The following is a 14170-nucleotide window of genomic DNA, read 5'->3' as shown; positions in this document are numbered from 1 at the left end:
CTCACTACTCACTCTCAAGTGGTTCCAAATCAACAAAACACACAAAACAACACTGTAAAAAAAAAAAAGTTACCTCAACCTAAAATTGTAAGGTGACTAGGGTTGTAACGGTATGAATTTTTCACGGTATGATAATCGTCTAAAACAATACCACGGTTTGACGGTTTCGCGGTATACGGTATGTTACAAATGTTACAAAATAATAGAACAGTGAAGCAAATTTGACTTTTTCCAAATAATATATTTTTAGTTACTATAAACAACACCACTTACAATGAACAAATAAAAATAAGAAAATAATAAATAATGTGTCAAAGTCCAAATAAAGTCCAAATAAACATGGTGCAAATCCTCAGTAATAAATAGATATAAATATTTACTATACTATAAATAGTTACATAACGAAACTAGATTCAATATGGAACATCCTTAGGTTTTATGTGCCAGCATGGATATGGTTGTCAATGGATATGGATATGGTTGTCTGCAATGCAGACAAACAGCTGCATCTTCATTTACGTCTTTTGAAAACAGCAAGAGCAGCAGTTCGTCTTTGCTGTGTCACTGTTTTGTCATGTTTCTGTGCTGCTGTGCATGCAAAAGTACTTAGTATGAGAATTATTTCATGCAAAACTTTTTTTTGCATTTATTTAGCCGCGCATAAATGTATGCCTATCTCTCATTCCATGTTGTTCAAAAAGCTTGGTCCACAAACAAAAGCGAAACCTATGCTTATTGGTTGTGATATAGTGAGTTTGAACCAATCTGGGCATGGAGGAGGGACAATGCATCAATGTATCATGTCTGATTTGTCCGGAGTCACAGTGACGAGTGTTTCTTTGTCAAATCAGCGTTGTCAAATGTTGATGACGTAACCGCACTGATTCCGGAGCCTCTGAAAGTCCGCGTTATGTGATGTAATGTTATGTGATAGAGCACTGGAAAGCTGAGATTCTCTTCTTTATGCCAATCTTTGAATTGTATGAATCGGATCAGCGGATCAAAAGTTATTAAACATTTAAGAGCAATACTTATTTTTAGCCGCGGGCGGCTGTCTCGGTCTTTAAGGGTTAAAACCGTTGATATGCAATTGTTCATGGTATGATAATCGTGCACGTTCAAATCGTGGTAAACCGTCATACCGGTATATTGTTACAACCCTAAAGGTGACTTACTGCAGAGCTTTTTGAGTTGACTCAAAATATGTCAAGTGCATTACTTGGGTAAAAGTTAGTTAACGCTGTCTTTCGGATGAGACGTTAAATCGAGGTCCCGACTCTCTGTGGTCGTTAAAAAACCCAGGATGTCCTTCGATAAAGAGTAGAGGTTTAACCCCGGCAACCTGGCCAAATATTCCCACTAGCCTCTGTCCATCATGGCCTCCTAACAATCCCCATATCATAATTGGCTTCATCACTCTCTCTCCTCTCCACCAATCAGCTGGTGTATTGTGTGCGGTCTGGCGCAAAATGGCTGCCGTCGCGTGAGTGCTCAGAAAAGCTCTATATAAATGTAATGAATTATTATTATAATTATTATTAAAAGTTGAGTCAACTCAAAAAAAACTGTGAAGCAAGTTGCCTTACAGTTTTATTTGGAGTCAGATTTTTAACAGTGAAGTTATTTTTGAAAAAATGTTGGAAGCCAGTAGGTTTTAACATCCATAGCAGGAACGCAAAAAACTATAGATGTCAATGACTGCTGCTTTCCAACATAATATATATTTATATTTATACAACAGTTGTCTGGGTCTTGAATCTGATTGGCTGAAAGTCGTGAGATATTAAAGCAATATCAGCAGTCATGTAGCCTCTTCACTCTTGTGTATTACTCGCCCACATAGATTGACAGCAGATCAATAAATCCACTACAGTTTGACAAATATTGCTGCTGCTGGACAACATAATGTACTTTTGAGGCTTTTTATGTAAGAATATATTTGTTTAGATCACAACTATGCAGTTTATTTAAAAGGATAGTGTCTATTTTAAAATATTTATTATTTCTGAGAGACGCGTCGGCGGCCATTAGCCTATCTTTAAGCAAAGTTGGTTGACTATGTTTATCCACAAGATGGTGACAGAGACCACATAACAGTGCTGTATTTATACTATAGTAATTGTAGTGTATTAAGTGTAAGATGGGACTTATGTATTTTAAGACGGATCTATGTATTTTGTACACACGGATGTATGTATTTTGTGTTGGCCACTCTTTATTAAACCCTGAGTTACTTTTTGGTTGGCCATCTGTTTGTTTCTAATACGTCTCCGGTTTTCGTTACTGCAGACAAGTTCAGTAAAAAGACAGAAAGAAGAAATATCTGCATGTGCTCAGTGTTTTTCCTTATCGCAAGCACAAAAGCAATCTGGGAATGTTAGCAAAGCTTTGGCTTTTTTCAGGGTTAACTTTTGTGATCTCCTGATTGCAACAGAGAAATATTGGGAAATCTCTGTAGACTAACGACATTTCATGCTGTTCAGCCGTATAATCTTAAAATGTTAGCAAAATCAGCTGTTTTATCATTACTATACTTTTTTACTTACATTTAGACATTATGCTAGAGAATTATTCAAATACTTATAATTATTCAAATATGAATATATATATATTCAATATGAATATATATATATATATATATATATATTCAATATGAATATATATATATATATATATATATATATATATATATATATATATATATATATATATATATATTTAAATTCATACATATTTATTTTGTGCTTAACAGTAAAAAACACAAGCAAGTCTAGAACTTTCATTTTAGTTGATCTGTCTCTTTAAGTGAACTGGCTGTTTTGCCTCCAGTCAGTCATTATTTTCTGTTTCTATTATCACCTCCCACACATACAGGTTAAGAAAAATGACAGCTTTTCCAGAGAAAATGTGCCAACCCCGACCCCAACTAATTTAGCATTTTTCTAGGAATCAGGATCTAGTGTACATGTCGTTTTCTCTATCTAATGCATGTAGGAACATGAACACACTCAGAAGTTTTGTTGCACTTGACAGATCTTTTGACTGAGAGCCAGTTAAACGAGTGTGTTTGTTGAACATACTTACACTCCTAGTTTCTCCAGCACGTTATAGTGGTCAGTGAGTTTATGTTGAGTGTCGATGGTCACATTCACATACTCCACTGGCTTCTCTTCACGGGAATCTCCTGTTAAAAAGACAACATACTTTCTTTCATCGTGGGGCTTCAACTCAAAGCTTAACTCTCTTTGATCACATGCCTTTCAGTAATGACTTTAAACACATTCTTCCTGTTTACAATCTGGTTACTGAACCGTGTTCCCACAAATTGTGGGAAAATTATGAGCAAATTGAGTGCTGCATTTAAATACTCTTAAAGAGCAATTGATCAAACATTAAATGTATATTATATATGTTAAAGTCACAATGACATTTGACAGTTTTTTATATTTTTATCAAATATTTCAGTATTTGTCATTAGTGAATACATACATCTGTCACTGTGCCCACTTAGGGATCATTTACATAATAATAATGCACTAAGAACTGAAATCCCCCTTTTTTAACTCAGAGAAGATATTGTTGTCAAAACAGGAATGTTGACATGAAAATGGTTTATATATAAGGCCTATTATGCATGCCAGGCCAATAGTGAATGATTGATTAAAATACTCTCATAGATTTAGTGTAATGCCACACCTTTAATAAAACCTCAGTAGTTTTTTTTAGCACCAAAAGAGGATCTGATGTAGGTTGTTAATACGTCTTAGCACTTTTACTATACCTTTACTGAAATTATTTTGAGCAGTTACTTATTATGTTGGTTTACAGAGATTACTTAAAGCATAAAATGTTTGAAAGCTGAAGTTATGACCAGTACAGAAGTAATTGTGTGAAGTCATGAGAAAACCAAAATGTTAAAGAGAGTCATGAGTGACAATACGCACCCACCATGTAGTGCCTTCAGGCAGAAGACAGAAAGATGTACTGTATGTGTACAAAGTATGTGTCGAATTGGAATAACTTTACCTTTGCACCAAAATCTTTCCTTCTGTGTCATTTCAAGACAACTATAATACACTCAGCAAAAACGTGTTGCAACATATATGTGTACAGTCACGGAAATAATTTTACATTCTATGAAATTCCTTTTTTTCCAAATACGATCATAAAAAAACACAGATTTTTAGCACTGATGGAGCAAATGATTGGATTTTGTTTTCTTTTAAAATTGAGAAAATGAAACCTGAGATAAACAAAAACATTTAGCATCAACAAAAAAAGCCAGGTACTGCAAATAAAACCATCATCAGTGGAAGTTTTTGCAGTTTAGTTTGTTGGTCTTTTATGTGAACACAGTGCCCGTCCCAGGCTAAAGCCAAAAATCTCAAGCACACCAACAAAAAACAAGGTCTTGAAATTTTCCAGCCAAAGTTCAGACCAAATCTTATCTAGAATGATCTTAGAGATGGATAAGGTCCTGCAGAAAAGGATTACTTTAGGTAATTAATGCTAAAACTGGATCCATATGCATCTGAATCATTGGTGGCCTAGGATTGTTACTTTAGGCACTCATATCAAGACTTTATTTTCCAAAAATAATAATAACAGTGTGAGTTGTTGTAATATTGTTTATCTGATGCTTTATCTTCCAAATTTAAAGGTCTGCCAAGAAACATATAGTTATTATAGTTAATATAGTTATTATAGTCCCTGAAAGAAAACCTAAAAACAGTGAATAAAAAGTATTTCATCCCAAAAATGTTGTAAAATGGACTGATGGTTGATTTCTGTGAGTTGTTCTGTAAAGGAATATGTCATTTATTTGGTTCCCAGATTTTTGTTCTTTATTAACAAACCCTGACATTGTTGTTCTCAGCCCAATTGCACCTACAGCTTTAATAGTTTTGTTATGCTACAAAGTGTTATTTAGAAGAACAAAACCCACATCAGACATAGCAAGTTTAAGTTATTATCATTCACATCATTTAAAAACATTAAATTATAAATACATTTTACAAATAAATACTACAAATATATAATACAAAGAAATTGTCTCCATGTTTCTGTCAGTCCTGTCACATCTGCATTAAATTCAACATAAATATGTGCAATACACCTTTAAGGCTATGACTCGAAATTGAGATCATTTGACAGAAAGCTGACATTGTTTAAGGATGTGTTCTGTCATTGAATTGTATGATTTTATGCTTGTTTTTATATGATTTTGAGGAAGATAAGCTTAAGTCAGGCCCTGTCACATTTTTTATAAGTGAAAATGTAAATTTCTGCTAGAATGTCCCTTATTTTTTGTCCTGAAATAGAGAACCCTGAAATTCAATAGGGTTTCTTAACTTTTCGCACGGGACGATAACCGTTTTCAAAGTGTACCACAGTTTGGAAAAGTCAATGTTGTAAAACCGCCAACATTTTTTTGTTTTTTTTTACAGTATATGTAAGATATTTTTTAGTGTATTGTTTATTTTTTATTTTATTTTTTTTAAGGACAACAGTATCTCCAGCAAAAAATAAAAAAAATTCCAAAAATGCTGTTTTAAATTGTGAAGAAATCTGTGTTTTTGAAACTAATGAAAACAGCAAAAGTCAGTGACTCATTTGAATTATTTAGCCTGACATGTTAACTACTCCAAAATATTATAAATGTTTCTCAAAACAAATTATATATTGCGTTTAAAGGGGGGAAAGCTTTAGTTTTTTTACCCAGACATTTAAAAAGAATATATTTTGGAACAGTAATCACAATACTGTGAAACCGTGATATTTTTATCCAAGGTTATCATACCGTCAGAATCCTATATCAGGCCACGCCTATGCGTAATACACTTTCATTCTTTGGTGCATTTTGTGCTTTAGTATGCTTTTCTTTTAAATGCATATTTTGTAGTATGGAAATACTAAAGTTTTTATAGAAACTTTGCTATTATTTCAGGAAACTGTTAAAAGCACCTCACCTGGGTTGTCCATCGTGACTGTCTGGGACTCTTGGCTGGGTTCGCTGACCCCCACAGTGTTACAGGCTCTGATGCGGAAGCAGTATTGACCCTGAGGCTGGAGGCCAGAGGTCACCCTGAGAGAGGTGCTCTTACACTGCGCTGTGAGCTCTTTCCACTGTTCAGACTCTTTTTCACAAACCTCCACCACGTATCCCGTCACAGCGCTGCCACCATCATACGATGGTCCAGACCAGGAAAGAACCAGAGAGTGAGGGGACAGAACACGCGCCACTGGACAAGAAGCAGGCGGCTGAGGCAGGTCTGGAGAAAACACACACAAAAACCTCATCAAGTCGTCATCAAGCAGTTACACAAATAGAAAATTATTGAAAGATTGGAATTCTGTCAAATGAGTGTTTGTCACAGAACAAGGTGTCTAAAATAGTTGATAAATCAATTTAGAGAAGTTTAGGCCCCTAAAGTCCCAATGAACTGGAAGCTGCAATCAATATTTTTTCATATAGTGACGCAGTTCCTAGAGAAATGGAATATTAAATAAGGGAAAAGTGGACATGGCTTGTTTGTTCTACCACGGGCTGAATGGATGTAGTAAGCATTTCATTCAGAAAGATTTTCAAAAGGAGTTTTAGAAGAGTTATTACAACCTAACACACTCCTCTGCTCACCATTTATGTTTGTTGTCAAAACTGAAAGTTGGAGCAACATGGTTGAATACGTTAGCCACGCCCAATTCCTAAAATATACGTAATTTGACAAATTAGCTGAAAGCAAACAGGAAGGGAATTTACATATTTCAATTAAAGATTAGAAGGGCAAACATTTTTTTTAATGACATGCACAGATTAACTGTTCACCACAAAACTGGAAAATTGAGCTGAAAAAATCATGTGGTTAGTATTGATTTCTTGAGGGCTTTAATTTTTTTTAAAACATCTTAAGTGCTATTTTGCAAGGTAATAAATTTTATATAATTGTTGATTATGAAATGTATGGTTGTATGCTGCGAATATCAGGATGCTGTGTAGTTTATGAAATCGATAAAATCCTGCTATTTGACTTCATGCTGCTTTGTTTACTGCAAAAACAACCCTGTTATTTCTACAGTTGTATAGGCGCTATCTCCTTGATTAGCATTTCTATTTAGTTAATTAATATTAATATAAGTAAATCTATTTAGTAAATTAATAAACTAATATAGTTTGGTTTAGTTTGGTATAATCAGTATTTAGTGAAATCTTAAATGGTATTGATTTCACCCTTTTGATTCTTGTATATACCATGTAAAAGGTGAAAAAAATTAGTAATGATCTAAAAAAAACAACATAAATTTCATGTACTTCTGGACAAAACACACATAAAGCTCCAGACATTAAATTATTAAACAAATTAAAATGCAATTACGGATTTTAAGGGTTAATAATTTTATTTTATTTTATCATGTCATGTTTATTATCTTAATATTAATTAACCTCCTTGGTCTTTTGCAATGATGTTTATAATAGCAGTTTAAATAATAGTTATTGGTATAATTACAGTTTATAATAGTAGCTGCAGTTAGCACTTTACCAGTTAGTATTTGGCTCTTTTTAAAAGGCAGGACTCATTTTTCTATATTGAGTATTGCACTTTGTCCTTTTCAAAGTTTAGTATTTATGCAGTGTTTTATAATTACACATTTTGAGGGTCTAGACTTACCAATGACATTCAGTGTCACTGTGTGTTGGGCGGAACTTTTGCGATCTCGTACAAATATTGTGTAACGCCCAGAGTCTTCAGGAAGAGCTTCAGAAATGACCAGAGAACTGTTTTCATCACAGGACTCGAGATGAAACCTGGAGCTTTCCTCCACCTTCAGAAAGACAAATTATTTTGCATACAACCAGTAGAATGATATGGACGTCTTAATTGTGTTATGTTGTGTTAGATGATGTACCTCTTTTTTGTTAAAGACCCAGCAAGATGCTACAGGTGAGCTGCCTTTGAAGAAACACTCTAGACGGGCTGTTTCTCCGACTTGCACCTCCAACCGGTCTAATGGATCCACAAACTGCAGAGGAGGTGCTGTAAAACCTGACACAAGATCTTTTTATGAGACAATGAATCTTTACTGTTTCTCATCAAAACTGAATGCTTACATTTGTAAATAAGCGACCCAGCGCCCTTCTTGCTGTGAGACGATAGCACTACCTACTGCGCCACTGACTCGACCTATGTATATTACATCATATTATATTATATTATTATATTACATTATTTTAAATTAAATTATTATTATATTATATTATATTATATTATATTATATTATATTATATTATATTATATTATATTATATTATATTATATTATATTATATTATATTATATTATATTATATTATATTATATTATAGGCATCATTGTAGGTCAGTTGGCATTTCTGTGAAGAGTTTGCATGTTCTGTGTTGGCGTGGGTTTCCTCCGGATGCTCGTTTTCCCCACAAGTCCAAAGACATGAGGTACAGGTGAATTAAATGAGCTATATTGGCCGTAGTGTATGTGTGTAAGTACAGGAGGGTATAAGTGTTTCCCACAGATGGGTTGCAGCTTGAAGGGCATCTGCTGCGTAAAACATATGCTGGATAAGTTGGCGGTTATAGTTGGCCACCCCTGGTTAATAACGGGACTAAGCCAAAAAGAAAACGAATGAATATTAAATTATATTATATTATATTATATTATATTATATTATATTATATTATATTATATTATATTATATTATATTATATTATATTATATTATATTATATTATATTATATTATGAAACCTTAAAATTGCAAATAAGTTTCTGAAAAAAAAAATATATATATACAAAAATATATTACACAAAATTGTGTTGAGTGCATTGCTGTAAAAGAAAAGCATTGATACTCTTCCCCTATTGCACTTCATAGTCATTTACATATTGTAATGTATAGCTCAATCGAAGCACTTAGCTCTGGCACAATACAGTATACATGATACTGTTCATGTGAAAGCAAGCTGAAATGTCAATTATTCAAATCAACACACTCAAATGAGTTTGTCTGGCTTGATAAAAGCCTGCTCTGCCAATGACCTCATGGTCTTCAAACAGACCTATTATTATGTTATTATTACAGGCCGACCACAGATAGCAGTGCGCTTTACATGAAAGATCAAAAGACTGAAAGTAAACACCCTTCCTTTAGTGTTTCACTTCTCAGCCCTGTTACAAACTGAGAAGTACCAAAGAATAGACTGATTACATGGCGAATTTCTGTTTTTAAAGTTCGGTCTGGTCAGTGTGTGGACAGCTCAAACTGCTGATCTATTTTTAAAATAAAGTTAGAAATAAACACACAATATATAATTTAAGACATCATTTGATGTTAAATGTAGTTTTTTTTAAGAATACTCCTTCAGGCTACAAAGATTGTAGAATTTAATGTGAAACTTGTAGTTTTTTATGTATCTGTCCATTTTGAAATTTTGGGCTTTTTAAGACTCATGTAAAGAAAACATCCAAATTGGACTTTTAAGTGTTTTAACTTTTGTTGCACATTATCAATATGTGTCTGTTTTAGTTTTAATTACGATACAATATTTTTCTCATAAACTGAGCCATTAATCTCCACTTCAGAGGACCACCAGAGTTTTAATTCATTTAATCATATCTTTATAAGATTTGTTATAGATTGAAAGTTCACACATAATCAAACTGATTATATAATCATTAATTCATTTTACTTCAGCTTAACCCCAACTATTCCAGTATATATGAATAATGTTTTATTTTTATAATAGTTTCCTACAACCAGTGTTTAGTAAATATAAGTAAAAATGTAAAACGTAAGGTGGCTAATGAAGTATTTAAAAAGTATTTAAAGTATGTAAAAAAGGTCTTAAAGGGTATTTGCTTCACTCTCTGATTTCTGCAAATACCATGTAAAAGGTGAACATTTTTTATGATGAGATAAAAAACAAAACAAAATTCGGCTGAACTTTTGCGATCTCATTTGAATCATTTATCCAGCATATGATTTGAGCCACGGATACTCTTCCAACCGCAACCCAGTACTGGAAAACACCCATGTATTCTCACACATTCATACACTACAGCCAATTTAGTTCATCCAGTTCACTTATAGCGCATGTCTTTGGACTGTAAGGGAAACTGGAACACCCATAGGAAACCCATGCGAACGCGGGGAGAACATGCAACTGACCCAGCTCTAATTGTATACGAAATTTCCTGGTTGTTTACATTTTTATTCTATGAAGTGATAACCAAAATCCCCATCCCCCTGTAAAAACCACTGACTCCTAATATATTAAAAAAAATAAAGGAATTTTGAATCTGACTTCCAACGTTCAGATTTTTCTTCCACAAGTATTTATTTACTCCTCCTGTCGTGTTCACCTCCTGCCCCGTACTTTAGTGTTTCCAGTCAAAATTGAATGGTCCGTTTTAACTGCTCTTAAATTAGCACAAAAACATTTTTTAACATTCTTTAGCTGTGAAAAAAGTCTTAAAGTAGTGTTTAACTTGAACTTATAGAATTAGACATAAATAAACTACAGCGAAAATATGAATGGTGAGTGAGTGAGTGAGTGAGTGAGTGAGTGAGTGAGTGAGTTGGGGTGGTGTACAGTATATATGGATGTTTTCTGTTTGATAGATGAATACAGTCTTGATACCCATTCATTCCTTATGGTGGTCACTTTTGACCGGGAACACCACAAGTGTAACAAGCTTGACTAAAACGCTCAATGAAAGTGGTAATCATCACTTTTATATGTTCAAATGCATAGTGTGGAGCACAGGTGTCAAACTCAGTTCCAAAAGAGCCGCAGCTCTGCACAGTTTAGTTCCAACCCTAATTAAACACACCTGATCAAACTAATTAAGTCCTTCAGGCTTGTTTGAAACCTACAGGTAAGTGTGTTGGAGCAGGGTTGGAACTAAACTGTGCAGGGCTTCGGCCCTCCAGGAATTGAGTTTGACACCCCTGGGGAGGATATCATAAGGCCTTAGTGCACTAAAACACAATATTCAAGAGTGTTTTATGTTGTAAATCGGTCAGATTTGACATGAAGGTTAATGAAATATAGGATTAATAATAACATCATAATATTATAGTAACATAATAAAACTACAAAAAAGAAATAGAAAACATATAATACAAAAATATTTGCATTTTTTTTTGTGTAATATTATATTATAATATAATAATATTATATTGTTATCAACTGAGACGCCGCCCAAACTATCTCCCTCTCCACAGACTTGTGAGAGAGCCGAATGGCTCGACTGCTGTCATAATAATTTGGCAAGTTCACCCAGAATGGGTTCACTATGTGGTGTTTGATGGCCGAGACCAGTAACAAAAACCAAAAATAAACAGTTCAATAAACGATAACCTTTCCCAAAAGTGTAAAAAATGATCACCACGGCAGAATGAACCGCCAACTTATCCAGCATATGTTTTACGCAGCGCATGCCCTTCCAGCAGCAACCTGTTACTGGGAAACACCCATACAGACTCATTCACACATAGGCTACGCTACGGACAATTTACCTTACCCAATTTACCTATACCACGTCTTTGGACTTTTGGGGGAAACCGGAGCACCTGGAGGAAACCCACGCGAACACAGGGAGAACATGCAAAGTTCACACAGAAATGCAAACGGACCAAGCCAAGGCTCGAACCAGCAACTATCTTGCTGTGAGGTGATCAAACTACCCACTTCTCCACTGTGATGCCTTATAAAGACTTATATACAACTCAAAAACAAACAAACACTATATCCACAAAATATAATATAAGGCCTATAATGACGCTTCTTCCCAGGAAGGTATGATGACTATTATTAGTAACACTATAAAATAATGATCCGTTATTTAGTTCAATCTTATCCATCATTTATTAGCCACCTTTCATCATTTACTAATACATAATTGAAATCCAAATTCATAACACTAGTTAATGCACCGCAAGCTAACAAGAACTAACAATAAACACCTAAGACTAACAAAAACAAATAAGTACTGTAGTAAATGTATTGTTTATTGTTTGTTCGTGTTAGTAAATACATCAACAAATATTACCAATGGATCAATTTTTTTCAAAGTCTATTGTTTAACTTTTTTCACCTGAAGTGTTATGGCTTAAAAGAAATAAAGATGATCATTAGTTGCCAGGTCACAAAATACTGCTTCCTGTTCTACTGTATACAAAACAGCCTGGAAACTAAAATCGTTGAAGTGAGACACAGTCCGCTCGGAGCAATTAAGTGACTCTTTTGAAGCAGGTCACAGTGGTTTGCTCTTTAACTCTCAATTGCAGAAACAAGCATTCAAATTCATTGAATGCGATTAGAATATTAAGAAAAGCAGGTGAGGGTGTGGAAGGCTCGAGATCAAGAAATGAGGAAGGAAAGAGAAAATCTTCACTAGAATCTAGAAAAATGTAGATTAATTTTTGTGATTCAATGGCGAATTTATGTATAGTAGGATGGAAAAGTGTTCGAATAAAGGAATAAGGAACAAAAAAAGTGCAAAAGTTGAAATGAAAGTTTAAGACAGACATTTGTGAAAGTATTACCTGCACCTGAGCTGCTCCTCCGCTTGACATGCACTTCTGGAAAAACACAGACACAGCATACAAATATGTCAAGAATTCTGCTGGTGCATTTGTGTTTAAGAGATAACATAAGCTTTGACTATCATGTATAGGAGGAGTCATGCAATCAGGTGTGTGTGTGTTTAAGAAAAATAGTCAACAAAAAGGAAATGCTGAACATAACCGCGCTATATTTATCTGAATATAAAACAATTATCTGATTTTGGCAGGTCTTCAAATTTAGAAAAAAATGAACTTCAGATGAACAACAATGTAAAGCATTTACAAAAAATGAAAAACAACAGGACAATGACCTCCAGCATAGCAGCAAGTCTAAAACAGAACAGCTGAAAAAGAAAACAAACAAGAAAACAAACAAAAAAGGCAGGGTGTTGCAACAGTCCAGTCAAAGTTCGGAGCTTAACTTGACTAAAATGCTGTGGCGAAAAGGTATATAAATTATATGTATACACAACATAATTTAATTACTCAGATAGCAAAGATGAAATGTCAAAAAGTTAAATAAATATTTTTAATAGCTGAATTTTTAAATATTTTCTGTTGTCTTAGTAATTGCACTTTTGTCATTAATTAATGTATATATTGAGAGAGACATTGCAAAAAATATAAAAATATATATTTTCATTTTTTAATCATAAGCTGTTTTAAATATAATAATAAAACAGAAACAAAGGAAAGCAATAGAATAAAAAAAGAAGTACTGATAAATAAAACTGAATAATAAATAAATAAACAAACTATTAGAGGAAGTACATGGTTTGAGGAGTACATTCTTCTCAGTATAGATTTATAAAAGATTGTATGTTTTGTAAAATGTGGTTAATCCACTGTAGAAATATTGGATCTTTTTTGTTTTTAAACAAAGCATTTAGCCATTGTGACACTTTATGTGGTCTTTGGAGATTTTCACTCTACAAGAATTTTTCTTGTATAAATGTTGCAAAGACGTTTTCTTTATCTTTAGCTATATGCATGTTAAAATTTTATATGGACCAAAACTGTTTCAGTTTAGTACATAACCAGAACTTGAGTTAGGTCAGCCTATTTCTGTAATTATTAATATGTGTTTTTTGTTTGAAATTTTTTTTTGTTAAACTAAATATGCTTATTCAGTGTTTTAATTATTATGTTTGTTTAAGTTATTTTAGTTAATTAAAATTAAATGAACAAGAGGTATATAATTAAAGACATTTGTCAATTTAACAATAAATAATGTAAAAAATAAATGTGTAAATAATGTGAATATACACTACTGTTCAAAAGTTTGGGATCAGTTTTTTTAATTATTAATTTTATTTAATCATTTAAAGGAGATTATTATGTTCATCAAGGCAGCATTTATTAAATGTAAATGAATTAATGAATTATGAATTAATAATAATAATAATAAAAATGAATATTAGAGTGATTTCTGAAGGATCATTCAGAAGGATCAATTACTTTTGAATACTTGTCATATAGTGCAATAACATTTCACAATCATTACTGTATATTTGATGAAATAAGTGCAGCCTTGGTGAGCAGGATAAGCTTATTTTAAGACATTTAAAAATCCTT

General features: G+C 33.2%; 1 protein-coding gene across 6 annotated transcripts in view; it reads right to left on the bottom strand.

Moving 5' to 3' along the window:
• The window catches only part of mylk5 (myosin, light chain kinase 5), a 37064-nt gene that overhangs the window by 12623 nt on the left and 10271 nt on the right, over nt 1-14170 (bottom strand). For 3 of the 6 annotated variants that reach the window (XM_005164056.6, XM_073944557.1, XM_003198128.7), the window contains 5 exons: nt 12575-12610; nt 7906-8042; nt 7668-7821; nt 5970-6272; nt 3085-3184 (listed from right to left, as the gene is read on the bottom strand). In XM_005164056.6, the coding sequence (XP_005164113.1) occupies nt 3085-3184; nt 5970-6272; nt 7668-7821; nt 7906-8042; nt 12575-12610 (730 nt within the window). The remainder of the gene's footprint in view (nt 1-3084; nt 3185-5969; nt 6273-7667; nt 7822-7905; nt 8043-12574; nt 12611-14170) is intronic. The other 3 variants (XM_073944555.1, XM_073944558.1, XM_073944556.1) reach the window with 1 other exon arrangement.

The sequence above is a fragment of the Danio rerio genome, chromosome 3, assembly GCF_049306965.1.
Source record: "Danio rerio strain Tuebingen ecotype United States chromosome 3, GRCz12tu, whole genome shotgun sequence".
Lineage (NCBI taxonomy): Eukaryota > Metazoa > Chordata > Actinopteri > Cypriniformes > Danionidae > Danio > Danio rerio.
This window is presented reverse-complemented; position numbering and strand designations above follow the sequence as displayed.